The following is an 18,014-nucleotide window of genomic DNA, read 5'->3' on the forward strand; positions in this document are numbered from 1 at the left end:
CTCAAACCCACAAGTACACACACATAAACACACACACACACACACACACATTGCATATCATATCATAGCAGAGAGTTTCTTTCAGATGGCTGAGCAGCTCAAACTGGCTGTGGGCTGTGAGGGGGGGAGAGGAGACAGACTGTTTGTCCCAGTCTTTTCCTGTGCTGCTCTGTAGCCCCTGACAGCAGCCCCCTTTGGTCGAGCCCTGAGGGGTAAGCAAGCCAGCAATAAGAGAGAGAGAGAGAGAGAGAGGGAGAGTGTGTGTTTGTGTGTGTGTGATAGAGAGGCAGAGAGACAGACAGACATGATTGTGTCATACAAGAAATCCAAACAGGATGCCACTTACACTGAATGCTGGCACTGCCCGTCCAAGCGAAGGGGTCCAGCCCCGCAAAGAAGGGGCTCGCCTTCCGCAGCATGCATGCACCGCGGCTGGTGACATCATAGAGCTGACGGGGGCCCATTCCCAGAGCCTCCATACAGTCGAACATGGCACCCACCCCCCGCCCTCGGCAAAAAATCACTACGAGCCTTCAGTCCTGCCTGCCTGCCTGCGTCCTGCCCCGTTTCCACCACCGCTCACGTCACTCGCTGGGGCAGTGACAACAACACACAGCAGCAACAGCTAGCTGGATCTGCTACCTTCCCCTCCCTGCCTTCACTTATCTCTCTGATGTCACACTCTCTCTCTCTGCTGCTGATCTTTCCTGCCGATGCTGGAGTTTCCCCTCTTTCCCCTCTCAGCTGGAATGCAGATCTGGTTCCTGCCTGGCTGGGCTGAGCTGAGCTGAGCTGAGCGTGACTCTGACTCTCTCCTCTCTCCCCCTGCCCTTGGGTGAGCTGCTCCCTGTCTGCTGTAACAGACCTAAATAACAGCCTCTCACAGCTCTTGCTGAGCCCCAGACACGGCGGAGCGAACCAACTGCCTCGGCATGACGCTCTGAGAGGGGGTGGAGAGAGAGAGAGAATGCCAGAGAGGGAGGGCTAGAGAGAGGGACCCAGGAGGAGGAGGAGGACGAGGAGGAGGAGGTAGAGGGGGCCGGCCAGCAGAGCCTGCACTGGAGGAAGAACTGATCTGGTTAGAGGACAAAACTCTATTCCCATTCTTCTTTTACTTTTTTTGTCTGTGCTGCTTTTGTGTTTCATATTTCAGCCCAGAATGCAAACAAACACCCCTCCCCATCGTGTCCCATTCAGATCTGGTCCCCGTTTCTTCCATCGCACCTCCCCCCCCACAATTCCCCCTTGCAGTAAATATGAGCCCCCCTCCCCTCCCTCCTCTGAGCCCCCGTCTCTAATCATAACCATATTAAAGTCCAGCCACTGGCCGGGTGAGTATGTGTGTGTGAGAAGGAGAGAGAGAGAGAAAGAACATTGTGCTGTGGTTGAACCCAGAAACCAGATGCCAGGGTAAATCCCTCCCTCCTCTCTCTGTCTCTCTCTCGGTCTGTTTGAGGGAACAGAGGATGGGCAGTCTCTCCCTCTCTGGAAGTGCTTTAACAGTGATGAATGAGGGCCGCCTTGCTCAATCCCCGCAGTGCATTTACACAGACAAATACCCCCCAATATACAAACACACCATGTGCTGGACACACTTCTCACAGGTTCTCTTGACCTTGTTTGTGATTTATCTCTGAGCAACCGTTGCGAAGAGATGCAAGGATGCAGATGTAATGGATTTTAATGTGACACCTGAATTTAGCCTACATTTAGCCTTTTCTTTAACACAGGCTGTTCTGTGTATGGCTCGAATAATTCAATTTATAACATAGCAGAGCCTCACAGTGATGGTAAATCAAAGGAAATCAATAGGCGGTCTGCGGTCAATAAAAAAGCCTGTCACTGTTCCTAACTGCTCCTCAGCAGACAGATAGACTCTGGCATGGGCTAAAGCAAACAGCTTGATACAATGGGAGATATATGATAATACAATGACTTTAGTCTGTGCACCCTATACATTCATCTCCCCCCCTGTCAGACCAGTACAAGTGGTATGGCCCAGCAGGCAAAAAAGACAACATTTCCTGTCAATCTGTGCTGCTGGCTACGCTCTCCATAAACACACAGTGCCCTCCTCCCTCCTCCTCGTCTGTCTCACACTTCACTCTTTTTCCTGTCTCGTGAAAGAAACCATGCTTTCACATTTTCGGGCCATTTTGAATGATTTCAATTAAAATGTTTATTGACCTTAAAGCTTTTCCCCTCCAGTTGAGATCTCTTGTTTATTTTGTTAAGCTGGCAAGCGGTCATACACATACACACATATGCAGAGGGTCGATACACACTGAGTCACACATTTAACAGCTCTTTTGTTGCATCAAACAGTAAACAACATCAGTAGTTTTTATGTGTTTCTTCATACAGCTGTCAGGTCATAAAGGGGAAGCTTTATGACAGCAGGAACAGAACAGTGAGTCTGGATGACAAACTGTTATCTATCAAAAGATGCCCCTGCTAACAGTTTGTTGTTAATACTGAGTCTTTTTTTCTACCACTCCACCCATTTACACAATCATTCCCGATCTGGATGCATTTCAGATTAAATCATCACTGCCACGAGTCACATTTTTATGATCCACAAGCATTCTTCTCACACTCGTCTTTCGTCTGTTTCCTGTGGGTTGTTTTTTTTCTCACTGCTAGTTTCAAACAGCATCCTGGAAACTTAAAAAACTGGCGAATCCCCCTGATGTTCTTTGTAACATCAGCGCTGTTTGCCAGGGCTGCTCTGCAAACCGATCGATTTATAATATCATGTGCTCACACTTTGAAACCCCTTTTGTTTTTCAGGAGATTTATGGACCTTATCCGACTCCGCTGGTTTTGACATTTCGTTTTTACTGTGTTTGAGACTGTAATTCAGACCACTAACCCCGGGTTCTCCACTCTTTGGCACACACGGCGCTGTGAGCTGAGAGTCTTCCAGTGCTTCAGAGGGTTTGCGGAGTGAGTTTAGACATCTAATCTACACATACTCCATACTGCTGCTGACCCAGGCCCCGGTCCCTGCCTCCCCTCCCTCCTCCCCTTCCTTCCCCAGCCAGAGAGGTTGAACTCTAGAAGAAACCCCCACTGGGCCACTAACTTTCCCCCCAAACTTATCCTGCCCTCCCTCCTTCTCTCTGGCTCACAAGTCTCTCCATCCCTCTCCTCAATAACCCCCCCTTCTTTCTCTCTGTTTCTGCAAATACTCTCCCCATTTCATCAACTTCCCTATGGCCATTTTTTTCCTGACTGCATGATTTGTTTTATTTGACAAAGCTCTCTGCTTTTGTTTCTGGTTTTGGAAATGTTTCATTTTCAGTGGCTGCCAACTCACTGGTGATTCTGTGTGACTGCTGCGTTCAATCACGTTTAATTGCACTTCTACACATATATCAAAATATTTAAATGTTTCTCATGTGATATGATGTTTCATCTCTTTATGTCTACACTAGACGGGGAAGGTGCTCAGTCAGCTGGTCCCAGACTGCTTATAGCTCCACGTGGGCCAGTTTGAGCCCAAGAAAATCAGGCTTTACTACTGTCTGACACTCTGATGCCGATTACAGATAAGACGTATACAGCACATTGTTGCCACTTCCTCTGTATACAGTCATTCAGGTTCCAGCCGGGCCGTCAACAACACGGTGGTGTGTGAGGCAATAAAAGGCGGCGTGTTTGTGCTAAACGCAGCACGGTGATTTTGAAAGGAATGTGGAGCTTTTTCATTGCTGATGTGAACATGTGTGCAGCGTGTGGACGTGCTGAAACAGATTGCCGGTGATGATAGAGACACTGAACACCAGTTCAGAGCGCCCTCCCACTGCAGCCAGATTCAGGTTACTCAGACACACACTCAGAAACACAAACTGAGATCAAAACATAGGTTGTTTTTTTTTTTAAATAAAGTAGCTTAATGAAGGACCTACAAAAAAAACAAACTAAAAATATTTTCCATTCTTGTCATTTATGGACTCATTGAGGGCAGTCCTAGCGTTCTTACTCATCACATCCATCAACTGCTCCACCAGCCGCAGGTTTAACACATGCTCAGCTCTGACAAGACATGTAATCTTATCCACTCATCGACTTCACTCCCTCACAATATATCGCTGGAAGTTACCGGATGTGTCACTGCAACATGTTCTCATCCCAACTCGTCACATACTGCCGCTTGTCACGCTCTTTGGCGTCACTTTATTTTAGGAAACAAAACCACTATAGATAGGTTTCAAAACAGTGAAAATGAAACTGATCGTTGTGAACATGGGACACAAACGAACAGCTGATTGTAACGTGAAAGTAAAACTCAACACACGGGACACAAACACCATCATCTCCTGGATGAAAGTCTTGTGTTTGTTGGGCCCAACCACCACCCCTCTCACCTGCCTTGTGTGTCTCTTTTCGCTCTTTAAACTACGTCACCACAGCACTTTCTCTATGCGTTTATGGTTGCCGCGGATGGGTTTACATTGTAGTTAATGGAAAGCCTGGTGCGTCTCATACTGGTGCTAAAGGGTGCTTTGTGTGGCGGTATTACACGCCGACGGCCGTGACAAAGCCTCGGCATTTGACGCCCTGGGAATGAAAACGGGCTGGTCACTGAGGAGGGATGTCGGAAAGGTGACGCATGAATCAAATTGTATATACTTTATATTTCGAATATTTAAAAAGAAATGTGTATGTAAAAAACTAAAACAAATAAATAAAAATAACGGCAAACATATAAAATAGACTTTCAATAAGCAATATAAATTAATATTTCATGTCTGAAACGGAAGTAGAAGAAGCAGCATCCTTGTCTAGTCCTACCCCAACTCTATATTAATCCATCAATACTCAAATCAACCACACAAACCAACTCTCCGCCTCAGCGTCGATCCCCACGACAATTATGAGGGAGCCCAGCGGCGGCCATGTATGCCTCTGTTCACATGCTGGTCCCACCGAAAGCCTAACAGAGCTACTTTTCAGAGCGCTATCAGTCTTGGCCATCTTTCAGCAAAGTCTTTTTCACTCCTCTCTCCCTGTATCTGCACTGTCATGACATTTCGCTACTCGTGTTTTGTGGGGGGGAAAAAAGATCTTTTAGTTGTGTGGCCAAAAATACGAAACCCCCCGCCTTGTTCTCATAGGCCCGCCCTGCGCCTGTGTGCCCTCCCACGCCTTCTCAGGGCCCATCCCTCTTTTTCTCGCCATTGCGCGCTCTTCATCTTGCACGTGCCCCACAAAGGCCCATCTGAAAACAGCCCCCTCCCATTTTTAATAGTAGCCTCTTTATCTTCATCTGTCATCGTGTCAGAGCTGTAGTACAGTACTGTGGCCTCTCCCTTACCAGCAACCTTTGCTGACTTTCCACACACGCAGGCATGCAGGCACATGCAAGAACACACACACACACACACACACACACGAACACACTTAATACACAAAGTTTCAGAAAGTTTCCAGCACTTAGGGCAAATTGGCTCCTACTTTGCGCAGAGGGATAACGAGAGGAAATCCAAGGTGAAGGCTGAGGAGAAAGAGAGAAAAGAGCAAGGGAATTCAAGAGTGCATAAGCCGACAGGCTTTAGGTGGATCTCATCGGAGGAGCAGATATTCCACTCAGTTTCACAAAAACTCCTTCAGTGGGTGCTTTAAACTGACTGGAAAAAACAAAGTGGGCCTTTCTGTCCATTTCCCTCCACATCTATTGAATCACAGCCAGCAATGGTTGAAAAATAAAAAAAGAGCAATGTGAGGGGAATCGATTTCCAAAAAGAAGAGGAGCGCCTCGGAGAGCTGTCATCTCGAGGCTAGCAGTTGCCAGGGGAGATGAAAGCAGGGATGTCAGACGATGCAGGGCTGTTTATTAAAGTCTCACTGATAGATCAAGGACACGGCCAAACAGCGCTATACGTGCTGTCATCACACACAAGCACACACAAATGGTGCAGTCCTAGCATTGCTAATTAGCTATGTAGATCACGGTGACAGGAGCAGAGATGCCAGCGAGCAGATGGCTCTATAATGACGCTTTTTTTTTTCTGATTAAGTTTTGACAGTCGTAACGGTGAACGCCGGGGTCAAACATTTAAACACCGCTAACATTGATATCGTGGGTGCTTCATAATTTGATGTAGTACTCTTAGACATGATTTGAGAATTCAAAACAGTTGCTGGATAGAGATTATATTTGTATTTAACATATACAAACATTTTCTTTTACACTGAAATGATCCAGAGTTGATTTCTTGTTTGGTTTGGATAAAGGCTCATCCCAACTCATCATACACTGAGGCTTTGTTAGACCCCTCAGCGTCACTTTTCGGTCGCAGTAAACATGAGGTTAACGTTGGGGAATTAAACAAAAACACTTGCTTAGAATTAGGCGACAAAACCAATTAGTTAGGTTTAGGAAAAAACAACATGATTGGGCTTAAAATGAATACGTATGTGAAATGAAAATGTGACTTAATGTTGTGAACACGGGACATGAACGACCCTATATGTGTTTTTTCATTCTTTAAACTACATCACCACACTCCCGGATGACTTTCTCTGATAATGGAAAGCCCGGTGCGTCTCATACACGTGTGTTGGTATCACACGCTGATGAGCGTGACAAAGCGTCAGTAATTTATGCTCTGGAAATGAGAACGGGCTGACATGACAAATGCTATTCTTGTTAAGAAAGAAATACAATATTGGCAGGTGATCATGCAAAATCTAAATATACCTCATACATCACTACAGATCCCTTTCACTGCTCTATTTCAGTCTTTTAAATGATTATAAGCCACATAAAACACTACTATCATTGTCAAATATATCTCTCATTCCTGACGTTTTTCTGAAATTCTTTGAAATCCTCATTTATATTGTTTCTACCCCAGGCTCAGGCCATTTTTTTGCCTGCCCCTTCAATAAATCTAACAGAGATCAGTAAATGACACCGAAATTGACAGAGGTCAAGAGCAAAACAGAAAATTGAACTCTCAGGTGTCTCTGAGGTCCTTTCACAGTTTTAAAAAAGAGAGAGGTGACATCACAGTTTGTAAAGAGCAAAAAAGAAAAAATAGAGATGGGAGTGTCTGCGTCTATAGGGAAGTGAGGGGTATCAGTGCTGAGCTCATCATTTTCATATCCATACATAGCTCATTTTCGTCTTCCTCCTTCACTTTAATCAAATATATAGTATGCACACATAAGCATGCATGTTATGCAAAATCTGAACCTTCACAGTGAGGCACCACCTACAGTATGTCTTCCATCAAGGCTGGGCTGAAACCCAGCACTTCAACCTTTATGAAAATAAATAAAGCGGTACAATGTGCTGTTTGTGCTCCGCATCCAGTGGAGACGGCTTCACTCCGCTAGTCGACATCTTTCCCTGCTGTCCCTCTCCTCCATTTAAAGGTTCGCTTTAATGTTCCCTCTCGTACCACATTTCCCACCAAAATGGCTCCTTTACGCAACTCCCCTAGCTCCCTAAGCCAACATGACCTCCTTGTGTGTGTGTGGGTGTGTGTGTGTGTGTGTATGTGTGTTTAAGAATGCAATGAGTGTTTTTAATTATGTCACTCTGCATGAGGATATTCGTTTCTGCTGGAACATTTTGGTCCTTTTCACAGTCTGTCTGACTTAATGTCTGCACGCACACACACACACGGATGCATGCATATATGCTTGGCTGCCAGTATGCTAATGTTTGTGCATGTGTGGCGTATAAATCCAGGCCCAACACACCACACTTTACATAAACAGCAGTTCCCTTTGTCTCCACCGGAGGCACAACTGAGCTGACTCAGGCAGCTTTTACACAAGTTCCAACCCGCTATTCATTCCTTTCTATTAATACAATGCTTTTAATGTCACTGTGATGCAGCTGAAAACGTTCACACAGCTGAGCCTCTCATGAGGTTACAACACTCAACATAAAGCCCAAAATTACGACCTGAATGGAGTCCAGTCCGAGCCCAGCAGCAGAGGGTTTGCAGATTTTGGTCCGAGCCATGTGGGCTGAAGGAAATGACCTACTAGCTTTTCAAAACATCCCTGTGGCTGGCTTTGGGGCCAGGGCTCCGGCCCTGATTGGTGAAAGCTTATAGAGGTGTTTCAGGGCTCAGTGGCGATGTTATCACATAGTAAGTGGCCTTAATGGGCTTCCAACTGTTTGTTTGAAGGGCTCCCATAATGACAGGGATCAACTGATAACGGCCTCTGCTACACGCTGCACAGAGAGCCGTCAGACCCTCTCATGGATGAACAAACGCCTTTATAAGATATGGGTGGTAAGGATGGGAGTCTTGCAGCACACCCACATGGTCAGTGAACCTCGTCCACACAAGAATTGAACGTTGAATAGAAGGGTTTTCTGGGTCCACTATGCATTAAGAATAAAGAAAAGCCTACTATCTCTACATGTGCAAACACAGCCATCCCTCCCCTCTCCTGTCTCTTCCCACCTCTGTGCAAAACAGGTATTTCCAAAGACACTCTGGTGCCAAAACACAGCGCCGCCGTGGGAGGTGCTCCGACCTGTCGGCGCAGCACGCACGCACGCCCAACAAAAAGGTAAGTGTCACCCGGGCTACCTTTTCTAACAACAATTACGCACGGAGCACTGAAGAATGCGGCGCTATTTACTGCACACACAAACACACACATACACACAGAGAAACAGCCACGGTGCTACTCCCTTTAAGTGGAAGGTATTTTCTCAGTCTGGCCTGCAGACAGCCCTGACAACAATGAACAGGCCTGTTGAGCCAACTCCTGAGAAGAAGTAGAAGGAGAAGAAAAACAGGGCCTGGGGAATGTCCAAACCAAGGCCTTTTGTCTTCCCTGCTAATGTTTAAGAGAGACTGCTGTCAGTAAAATGACTTGTAACATTCCTTGTGAAGGGATACACCAAAAGGGATGTTTTAATAGCCGATAATAACAGCTGATAATTTTCCACTCACTGGACGAAACCTAAACTGATACTGAGTAAGTATTATTGAATGAGCTTTAGTACAAAGGAGCAGTAGGCATGTCTAGTGCTGAAACAATTAGTCTGTAACTGATAAGTCAATCAAATAAAAAACAAAAACTTCAAGGACATTACTTGGGCTCTGGGATCTTGCATGTTTCACTAATTATATTTTATAGAGTAAACAGTTATGGACAGAAGACTACTCATTAGTCACAGCTCTTGATATATCTATTTTAAGGTAATTAATTGGGTAAAAATGACACAAATTGTTTAAAGGGCGGGTTTATTATTCTTTTTGTTTTTTGAGGTTTTATCATCCTGTAGCTTCACAGTAGTTTTCTATAACAACAACATTCAAATTTTGCTCAAAGTATGTATGTTTTATTGTCAAAATGCTATTTTTCACAAGCCCTTCTAGAAAATGTTCCCCATGTAACCTGACGTAGGTTTCTGCATGATGACGCTACAATATGTACAGTATATAGACAGCCTTATAGTCAGTGTATTAACGTCACATACAGTAACTTAGATGGTGGTCGGCACGCTCCCAGTTTGGAGAAGCAGACAGGAGTACCAGCACGGAAGCTAAGCAATGTACTGCTGTGTGGACGCCATGTTAGTTTGAATCTTAAAGTCACACAATAACACAAACAATCTATCACCAGACTCAATTCATAAAGCATGTAAGTCATTTTACCTCGCAGAATGCGGGAGTATACATACAACCCCACTTCAAAAAATCTGAATCAGTTATTTCCAAACTTAACACAGCTAACGTTGGCTCAGCTAGTGCCGACGTTCACATTATTCATAACCTTATTGATTACTTAATTACTTTTGTAACCTACGTCACTGCATTTTGCAACAGCTGAGTGCGCGTTTCCATTTGAAAATAAAAAAAAACAAACAGAACACTGATGGACTTGCCCTTTAATTTGTTGCTGTTTAGAGAATCTGAGGGAAAAAAATCATAATAATGTTGATCCTAATATTCACAGTATATAAAATTAGACCAATACTGACACTGATTTGATCAGCTAATAAAGAGGCAGAACTAAAAAAAAAAAAAAAAAAGTCAATCCACACACATAAAGCTGAGTCAACACTAATTGCCACTATGATCCCGACTTAATCTTTGACCCCCCGGGCCTCGTTGAAGCTATGACACAGAGCTTAAACTGAATAACTGCAGTCCTTAACCCTTGTGAGCGATACGACTGCCAGCGTGGATGTGTCAGTACAAGCAGTCATGTATGAGGGCCCCAGTGCATGTGGTTGCCTGCGTCTGTTAGTGCTTTGATACTTGTTTTTGCTTTAACTCATGCCAGTGTAGAAAACCAAAAAGGAATCCATCTGTCAGTGCGGTGGGATTTCACTCTGCGTCAGGGGTATGTTTCTAGTTTTTAGATGAAAGAAGTGCTCTGTGTGTGTGAGAGCGAGAGAGAGAGACACACAGAGAGAGAGAGAGAGAGAGAGTGGGAAGAGTGTCTCTGGTAGTGTGTTTGCATGTGTGTATCTGTGTGTTTTCCTAGCAGGGCGTGTTCTTGGATTCCACCACACTAGGACATTACCCCCAGGTGCTCTCTCTCTCTCTCTCTCTCGCTCTGGTTCTGTGAAAATACCTTGAGGATTAGGTGGGCAGCAGCGGCGAGGAGGAAGGGAGGAGGGGGGGGGTGAGGTAGTGATTGACGGCTGAAAGGCTGGAGAGGTGCTCAGGCATGCTGTGGTAGGGGAGAGAGGGGGACTGCACACACAGGCAGGGGGGCTCTGCACTCAGCTGTTGCCACCACACACCCATTATAGCCCCTCCACCACCTACCACCCACCACCACCTGCCGCCCCCTTTAGCACTACACCCAGATAAGATTTCAAATAACTCCTGCTTTACCTTTACCTCATGCCCTAACCCCAACGAAAGCACTCCTCATGTTCTCTCTCCCTCTCTCACACTCACATCCTCCGAATGCTTTTTTTTTTAAGAGGATACTCCCTGACCCAGAATCCTGATGCTGATTTAAAAAAACTGACTTTTAAATCTAGCAGGTGTTTTGAACAATGAGCAATGTATGTCGGCAGCGTGTGTGTGTGTAATCTGGCTAGTTTTTCCACGGCAGAAAAACACTTTGGATTGCCAACAATCTCCTCTTTGTGCTCTGTGCTACCATCCCATTTAAGTGCATCAGCATACAACAGTGCCCCCTGTGGTCAGGTCTGAAACTACAAGTCTGACACCACTGGAGCGTACGTCTGCTTGTTTGAATCTTCAGCCTTCAGCTCACCTTTCTTCCTACAAACCGGTGTGTGGTACTCTGAACAGTCAGATGAGTCTTTCAATTGCAATTGTGCTCATTGTCAAATATTTGTTGATGCTCAAGAGCACTCATCACCTCACACTGAAAGAATGCTGTTTTGTCTCTAATTGCAGACTTGTGGGTTGCCTGCCTCACAAAAGCTCTGTGAGAGGTCTAGATACACACACGGAGACACACACACACACACTTATACAAACACACACACACCAGTGAAGCCAGAGCTACAGTTTGTGGTCACAACCACACCATCTACTAGAATCTATACGGAAACCACAGGAGCAGAGTAATCATTGTATTGATGAAAGTGGATTTTTTCTTCATGGTTTCTTTCTGGGATTTTCCTTTTTTATATACCACTCATCCTATATCACAAACAGACCCTAAGGTTTTCCATTTCCACAAAATTACACATAATGAAGTGCAATTTAAAGAGCCGTATTTTCATCTTTCCAGTGCACGTCCAAATTGTATAATGAGACTTGACTAAACTGAAGGTATGGACCACATATTTAGTTAGAGTTGAAATGTGAGAGGGAGGAAAACAAGCGCACATACAGTAACGAGAGTGACTTACAGAGAGCGGCCATCTCTTTGGGCAGGTCAGCACCGAACCTCCCAAACAGGCTGCTGTTGGCCAGCAGGTCGAAAGGGGAGTGGCTTCTCATGGAGTTGAAGGCGAAGGGGTAGACAGCAGGTGGGAAGCCGGTCATGTGACCCACCTGCTGTTCCCTGTTGGTAGCCATGGCGACGGAGCACACCCAGGGGTCCGCAGCAGGCCGCTGGGTGGAAGTGAACGGCTCTCGCACAACACCTGGAAATCCCCGGGAAAAGTTGTGTCCTTTCGAAGACTCTCAGGATGTGGGGAACGGGTGAGTGACGAAAGGTTTTAGTGAATCCACTTTCAAAGGGTCATCCAATTGGCTTTTTCTGAGGAAGAGAAGGCAGAGAAAGTTGTTATTTCTTTCTAATAAATCCCACCACATAAAACGCGAGGATAAGTGTTTGTGACTGGCATGAACATGATGATACTATCAGTGGTTAACTTGAGATCCTCGCTGGATTCCACAAACACTATTCACCTCACGATCAACTCTGAGACCATCTCCGCTCTGGGAAGGAGAATAGTTTATCCACGGGTTTTAATGCGAGAAGGATGTGCAACAACAGGTATGAGAGAAACGGGAAGGAAAAGAGGAAGTGAGGAAGGACGGCGAGAACCAAAACAGATAAAGACGTGAGAGAAAAAGAATGAGTGAGCTGTGAGAAGGAAAAGCCAGAAAAACTGGGACTGGGCGAGGGGAAAAGAAAATAAGAAAGAAGTTTGGAAAAAGTTATAACAGGGAAGAGCGGGAGGGGAGGGAGGGAGGGGAAAAAAAGAGAGAGAGAAAAAGAGAGAGAGCTCTTGTTCTTGCAGTTTTGAAGAGCTTCCAGACTTCTACAGTGATTCCAGGCTATGCCATATGATTTAAATCACCAGAACTCTACTATAAAGAGCTCCTCTGTTCCTGCTGCCAGCCTAGCACAGCAGCCTGCCTCTCTGCCTCTTTCCCCCAGGACCAGAGGCCCAGACACGGGGTCCAGAGCATGAAGAAGGGAGGGAGGAGGGGGGTAGAGGGTAGGGAAAATGAGATCCACTGATTGCTAACTGCTGCTGTCACTTCCAACTATCTTCTCTTGAGGTCAGGCTCCCATCCCACAGAGTCATTTTGGCTCTAACCTCCTGCCGCCCGCTCGTCACTTTGACTCCACACAGTAGGCACAGACAAGTCCGGCTCAAGTGTGGACAAGGCTGCAGTTATGCCCCAACTGTTGACTGTTAATACAAGAGTGGGGGAAAAAAATTCCCAGCAAAAAAGCCTCCCATTTTCTTTTTCATGTTTTCTTTTTTTTGCCTTCCCTAGCGTGATTTCATGAGTGGGTGGTGTGATCAGCTTGTTTTTTAAATGTGGCTTTTGAAAAAGAGCAGAGCCAAGGAATTTGGAACTGCTGTGGCTTGTGAATCTGGGAGAAAAGAAAGGGAAAAAATCTTGGTAATGAATTCGGTATAAACAAAGAAATGAGTGGGGTGTGGAGTTGGGGGGGGGAGAGAAAAAAAAAAAAAGATCTAAGGCTGAACCGGTGAACTGCTGAACTGAGCGAAAAACGCACAGAGGAACAGTGACAGAGTCTGGGCACTGGGGGGCACTAAGAGGTGGCGCCGTGCCCAGGAAAAAGAGGGGGAGCTTTCCAAGACGGCACACAAATGCACCACACATACACATGCAATCAAGCACTGAAAAAAAACTCTACACATGTGTGAGCACACACACACACACACACATACACACACCTCTCACCCCTTGCCTTTTCCAGGGCTCTGGCTCCCTCCCTGCCTCTCTTTCTGGCTCTTTCTCTTTCAACAGAGCCAGTTAATTACACCCTACTGCTGCAGGCAGCTTCAAACCACCACTAATTTAGAGTTCCATTACAGTAAACTGTTCCACATGTGCATCCAGGGCCCAGGCAGGCTCGGGTGGCCACGTTTCAGGAAGGAGCAGCCGCCGATAGGCACCCACCCCCATCCTGCCAACACAGCCATACTGCCATCTTTCTTTTTCTTTCCTTCTCTGTATGTCTTTCTTTCTTTCCCTTATTCAGTCTATCCCTCATCTAAACTACTTTTGATTTCTTTTTTTTCCCCCTTTTCTGACCCACCCCACATCTCCTCTCTATAATCACGTCCTTATACCCGATCCCCTCTACCCCGCCTCCCCTCGATTTCCATCCCTCTACTGCTTATACAACTTGTACCATGACCCTGTGCAGCAGCGGTTCCACTGTGTGGCTAACACACAAAAACATCACTAAAGATTTCACAGTGGGCCTAATGGGAGAAGAGGTACAGACTGGAAAAACAAAACTGCCAGCAACGCACAGGCTCGTAATGTGTATATATGTGTGTGTGTGTGCACGTGTGTGTTATGAGTATGTACTTGGCCAGCGTTCGGCCCGTTTGGGTATCTGCCTCATGAACTCAAACCAGGCCCCATAAATGCAGAGCTCAATCTGTCTGAGAGTGCTGGGAGAAGGGAGAACAATAAAGAGGAAAAAGGAAGATGTGTGAGAAAAAGAAGCCGAGCGTAGGACTGCACGCATGTGGGGAAACAACAGTATATTAATCAAAAAATTAAGCTTTAAATGAGTTCCAAGCCAACAGACCCAGGCGGAAAATCCTACCTAAACCGCAGTGTCACTGTACGTTCGCACGTCATGAAACAATGAAACAGAGTAAGAAAGAAAGTCGTACGGAGAGACACACAGTCGTACGGAGAGACACACAGCCTTTTAAAATAGAACCCAGTAACTTCACTCTCCCCAAACACAATAATGAATTAATAAAAGAGTTGGCGCCAGTGTTTTTTAATGAGTCACATCAGCCCAGCAGCTTTTTACAGAGCCATTTATGTTTTATGTCGGGTCCTGTGGTAGGCTCACTTCGCCAGCCCGTCTGGGGCTATAAGGGGATAAGGGGAATTTGGAGTGACCTCATCCCCTGTTAGCCAGGGCCAAATGGGCATGCAGGGCCTCCCCACTTCCCTTGAGCCTGGGGGGCACACAGGAGGCAGCAAGCAGCCAGGCAGGCGAGGAGCACCAGGGCCAGCTATGAGTGGGTTCACGGCTGCTTTTGCTGCCGCTGCTGCCGCCGCCGCCGCTGCTGCTGGGACTTTCCATCATTCCCTAAGAGGTGTGCTTCACCAGTTTAAATTTACTTTGGTTGTTTCTGTAAATAGTGGAGTGTCAGACCTCACAGTAGTCCATCACGTTAAAGCATGCTCGCTGGTTACTTTAGATAAGTCGTTTGATTTTATCGGGACAAAACGGCGTGTAGCAAATGAAACGAGATCAATCAAGACGACAATTTGGAGACGGCGCTGCAAGACGAGGCACGCTTACAGAGAATGAGATTATCTTGTTTGCTGAAGAGTTTGGGTTTCAACAAAAAGACGCAGCAGAGCGAGCAAGAGCGAAACAGACACAGAGAAAGAGAGAGAGAGAGAGAACAGTTCCCACAGATTGAATGTCTGTCAAACAAAGAGTATCAAATCCTCTGTGAGCAAAACAACAATTGTGCCTTAACCGTTGTGACGGAGCGAGTGAGGCCCCTCAGGCAATAAGAACTGCAGTCAAACATAACAAATAAATCACGGCATCTCAGGAAGCTCTGCACCACACGACCAAGAAAGGCAGTGGGTTTTTTTAGTCAGCACACGAAACCACAGGTGATTACTCTGCGTATATGAGCAGGATTCTGGGTGCCATGGCTGGCCTGGGTTGCTAACTGGAGTGCAGTAAGAGAAGAAAAAAAAATCACAGTAACTGTGATGTTATATTGAGTTATAATTGCATGTTTTGATTTTTCACTTTGAAGTCAAACTCTCTGACTCTTGTAGAGACTTATAGTTTCACTTTTCTGCGCTTGAGTGAGTTCACACGTTTTCTTTAGGTTTCCTGAACTCCCCAGAAGGCCACAATATGCAATTTTAAGAAATTTCCTGCGAGGTAAAATAAAAAAAAACTACAGTATATGTCAGTCAGACCGGGCAGAGCAGCAAGTCAAAACCTTTTACTGGAAGGATTGAATTGTAAATTCACAGCCTCGAGACAAATGAACTGTACCATGTATCCTGGCAGGGAAAGCTTGGCAGAACCATTGAGTCCTCTCGCTCTTTTTCCACCTCTGACTAGCCTGCTCATTTCTTTTGACAGAAAACCGTGTATGTCTTCCAGGTGCTGTCCTTCAATCATCAACATCATAAAGTGATTTATTTTCAGCGACTTTGTAAAAAGGAAACGACTTGACGTGAAGAGGGTTATGTTTAAGTTTTGGGTCGTGAGTGAAGTCATACTACAGCGGTTACACAATGATTTTACGGTCCATTTGTCCTGAGTTGACACACTGTCTTTTCCAACTGCTTCGGGGCGAAATGAACAATTAGTGTGATCAGCCCTGCTAAATATGCCCACACCCATTTGTCTACTGTCACAGACTAATTAAAATGTTCATATCGAAACATCATGGGAGCGTTATCTGATCTTTTTGTTGGCGTTAGCAGTATTTAGGCGGTGAAAACAATATCCTCAACGCTTTTAACTGATGCAAAGCTGACAGCTCCCTGTCTTTCAACAAGTGGCTCTCTAATGGCTCTGGGAGAGACACCTATAATGACAGACGGTCCAGCACCTCCAAACAGAGCGGCATTCCTTCGCCTCAGACTTGTTTGACATCTGCCTGCTCTTGGCATCGCACAAACACGTATTTGCTTACAGCAACAATGCAAAGAAGCACCGCTGTGTAATCGCTTGTCACTTAGAGAGGTATTGTTTTTCACGAGTGCAACTGGGGAGTGTCATTATGCAATCCTTGCTTTTGTATCTTTAAATAATAAAGTTAATTCCCAAGTCTTTCTTTTTTTTGTTCTCTCTTTCTTCTCTTTGTTTAAACATAATGTCACAAAAACAGGCTGTGTTGACTTGCAGTGGTGGAGAGAAAGTATGGAAAGAGTGAGAAGTCAGTGAGACATAAAACACTTGGTGACATGATGAAGTCATCCTGACAGCTTGCTGTTTCCATGATGTGGTAGAGCTCTTTGGAGTACTCAACATGGAGATGTCGGCAGAGGGTCCAGCAACACAGGAAAACACAACAGGAAAAAGGCAAAGGCAGAGGATGGCAAGACATTTTGAGAAATAAAGCAAGTAGAAGAAAGTTCAGAGTGGCGACAGTGTGATGGCGCCTCTTCTAGATCTGAAAGGTAAAGTTGGCGTCTTGTTTTGTAATTACAAAGAGAGGATTCACACAGGCGGCAATGACGGTGTTTCCCTTCCTCAACTCAGAGAGAAAACAATCCTTTCTCTGTATAAAGAGATGCATAATGGATAGTTTCACCATCGCTACTTTTAGCCTTAGGAGTCAACGCAACAGAAGCAGGCCCAAACACACACATGCAAGCGCAACATACAAAACAACACACATTCAAGTTTAACTTTGTGCCGTAAGATCTCTTAATGGGAGCTCGAAGGCACTGCTGAGCATGTAAATCCTCCCAATCGGAGCAGCACACCTGCAAAAATAGACATAGGAAATGGAGTGCAGATAGTTTCCTTGTTAATTATAGAGTGGTAGCAGAGAGCCCCTCGATTCCCCTAAAACCACCTGTCTAACCCCTCCCTACTACTTGGCCTTAATTGCTATAGAAATTCCAGCAAAAGACAGGTATCGACAACTCCCAGATTTACCGCTCAGAGTCGTGTCACAAAGGAAGACTGTTAGCAGATTTTGCAATACAGAAGCTTTTATGTGGCAACTGTTGTTTTAATGGTTCCCACAAAACCTCAGATGCTTCCAAACCTGGAAAATAATCTCACATAACACACCAGGTTTTGCTATTTTGTTTAAAATAATCTATGTAAAAATAAAATACTGTTTTGTGACATGTTTAAACCTTGACGGTTTTACTGGTAGGATGATTCTAATAAATGAAATTATTTATTGTTGTTATTAAAATCAGTGTTTCTCCTGTTTTTATTATTTTGTGATGATGTTTAACCTTTTCATCCATGACATGTCTAAATCTAGAGCACATATACCTGAAAAACTAACCCTGATTACACTGTTTCAATAAAAGAAAATGATCTCTTTTGTGCTTTTGTTCCAAAGTAGTTATTTCCATGGACATACAGTATGTTTAACCAGTGTATTATTGCTCAGTGGTTCCCAA

At 45.2% G+C, this 18,014-nt stretch overlaps 1 protein-coding gene across 3 annotated transcripts in view; it reads right to left on the reverse strand.

Annotated features, from left to right (window-relative positions):
* Positions 1-18,014, reverse strand: part of rarga (retinoic acid receptor gamma a) — a 44,640-nt gene that overhangs the window by 17,787 nt on the left and 8,839 nt on the right. For 2 of the 3 annotated variants that reach the window (XM_037772093.1, XM_037772094.1), the window contains one exon: positions 11,831-12,183. In XM_037772093.1, the coding sequence (XP_037628021.1) occupies positions 11,831-11,999 (169 nt within the window). In that variant the 5' untranslated portion in view covers positions 12,000-12,183. Of the gene's footprint in view, positions 1-346; positions 950-11,830; positions 12,184-18,014 lie in introns of those variants that run through there. The other variant, XM_037772095.1, reaches the window with a different exon arrangement.

The sequence above is a fragment of the Sebastes umbrosus genome, chromosome 6 (assembly GCF_015220745.1).
Source record: "Sebastes umbrosus isolate fSebUmb1 chromosome 6, fSebUmb1.pri, whole genome shotgun sequence".
Lineage (NCBI taxonomy): Eukaryota > Metazoa > Chordata > Actinopteri > Perciformes > Sebastidae > Sebastes > Sebastes umbrosus.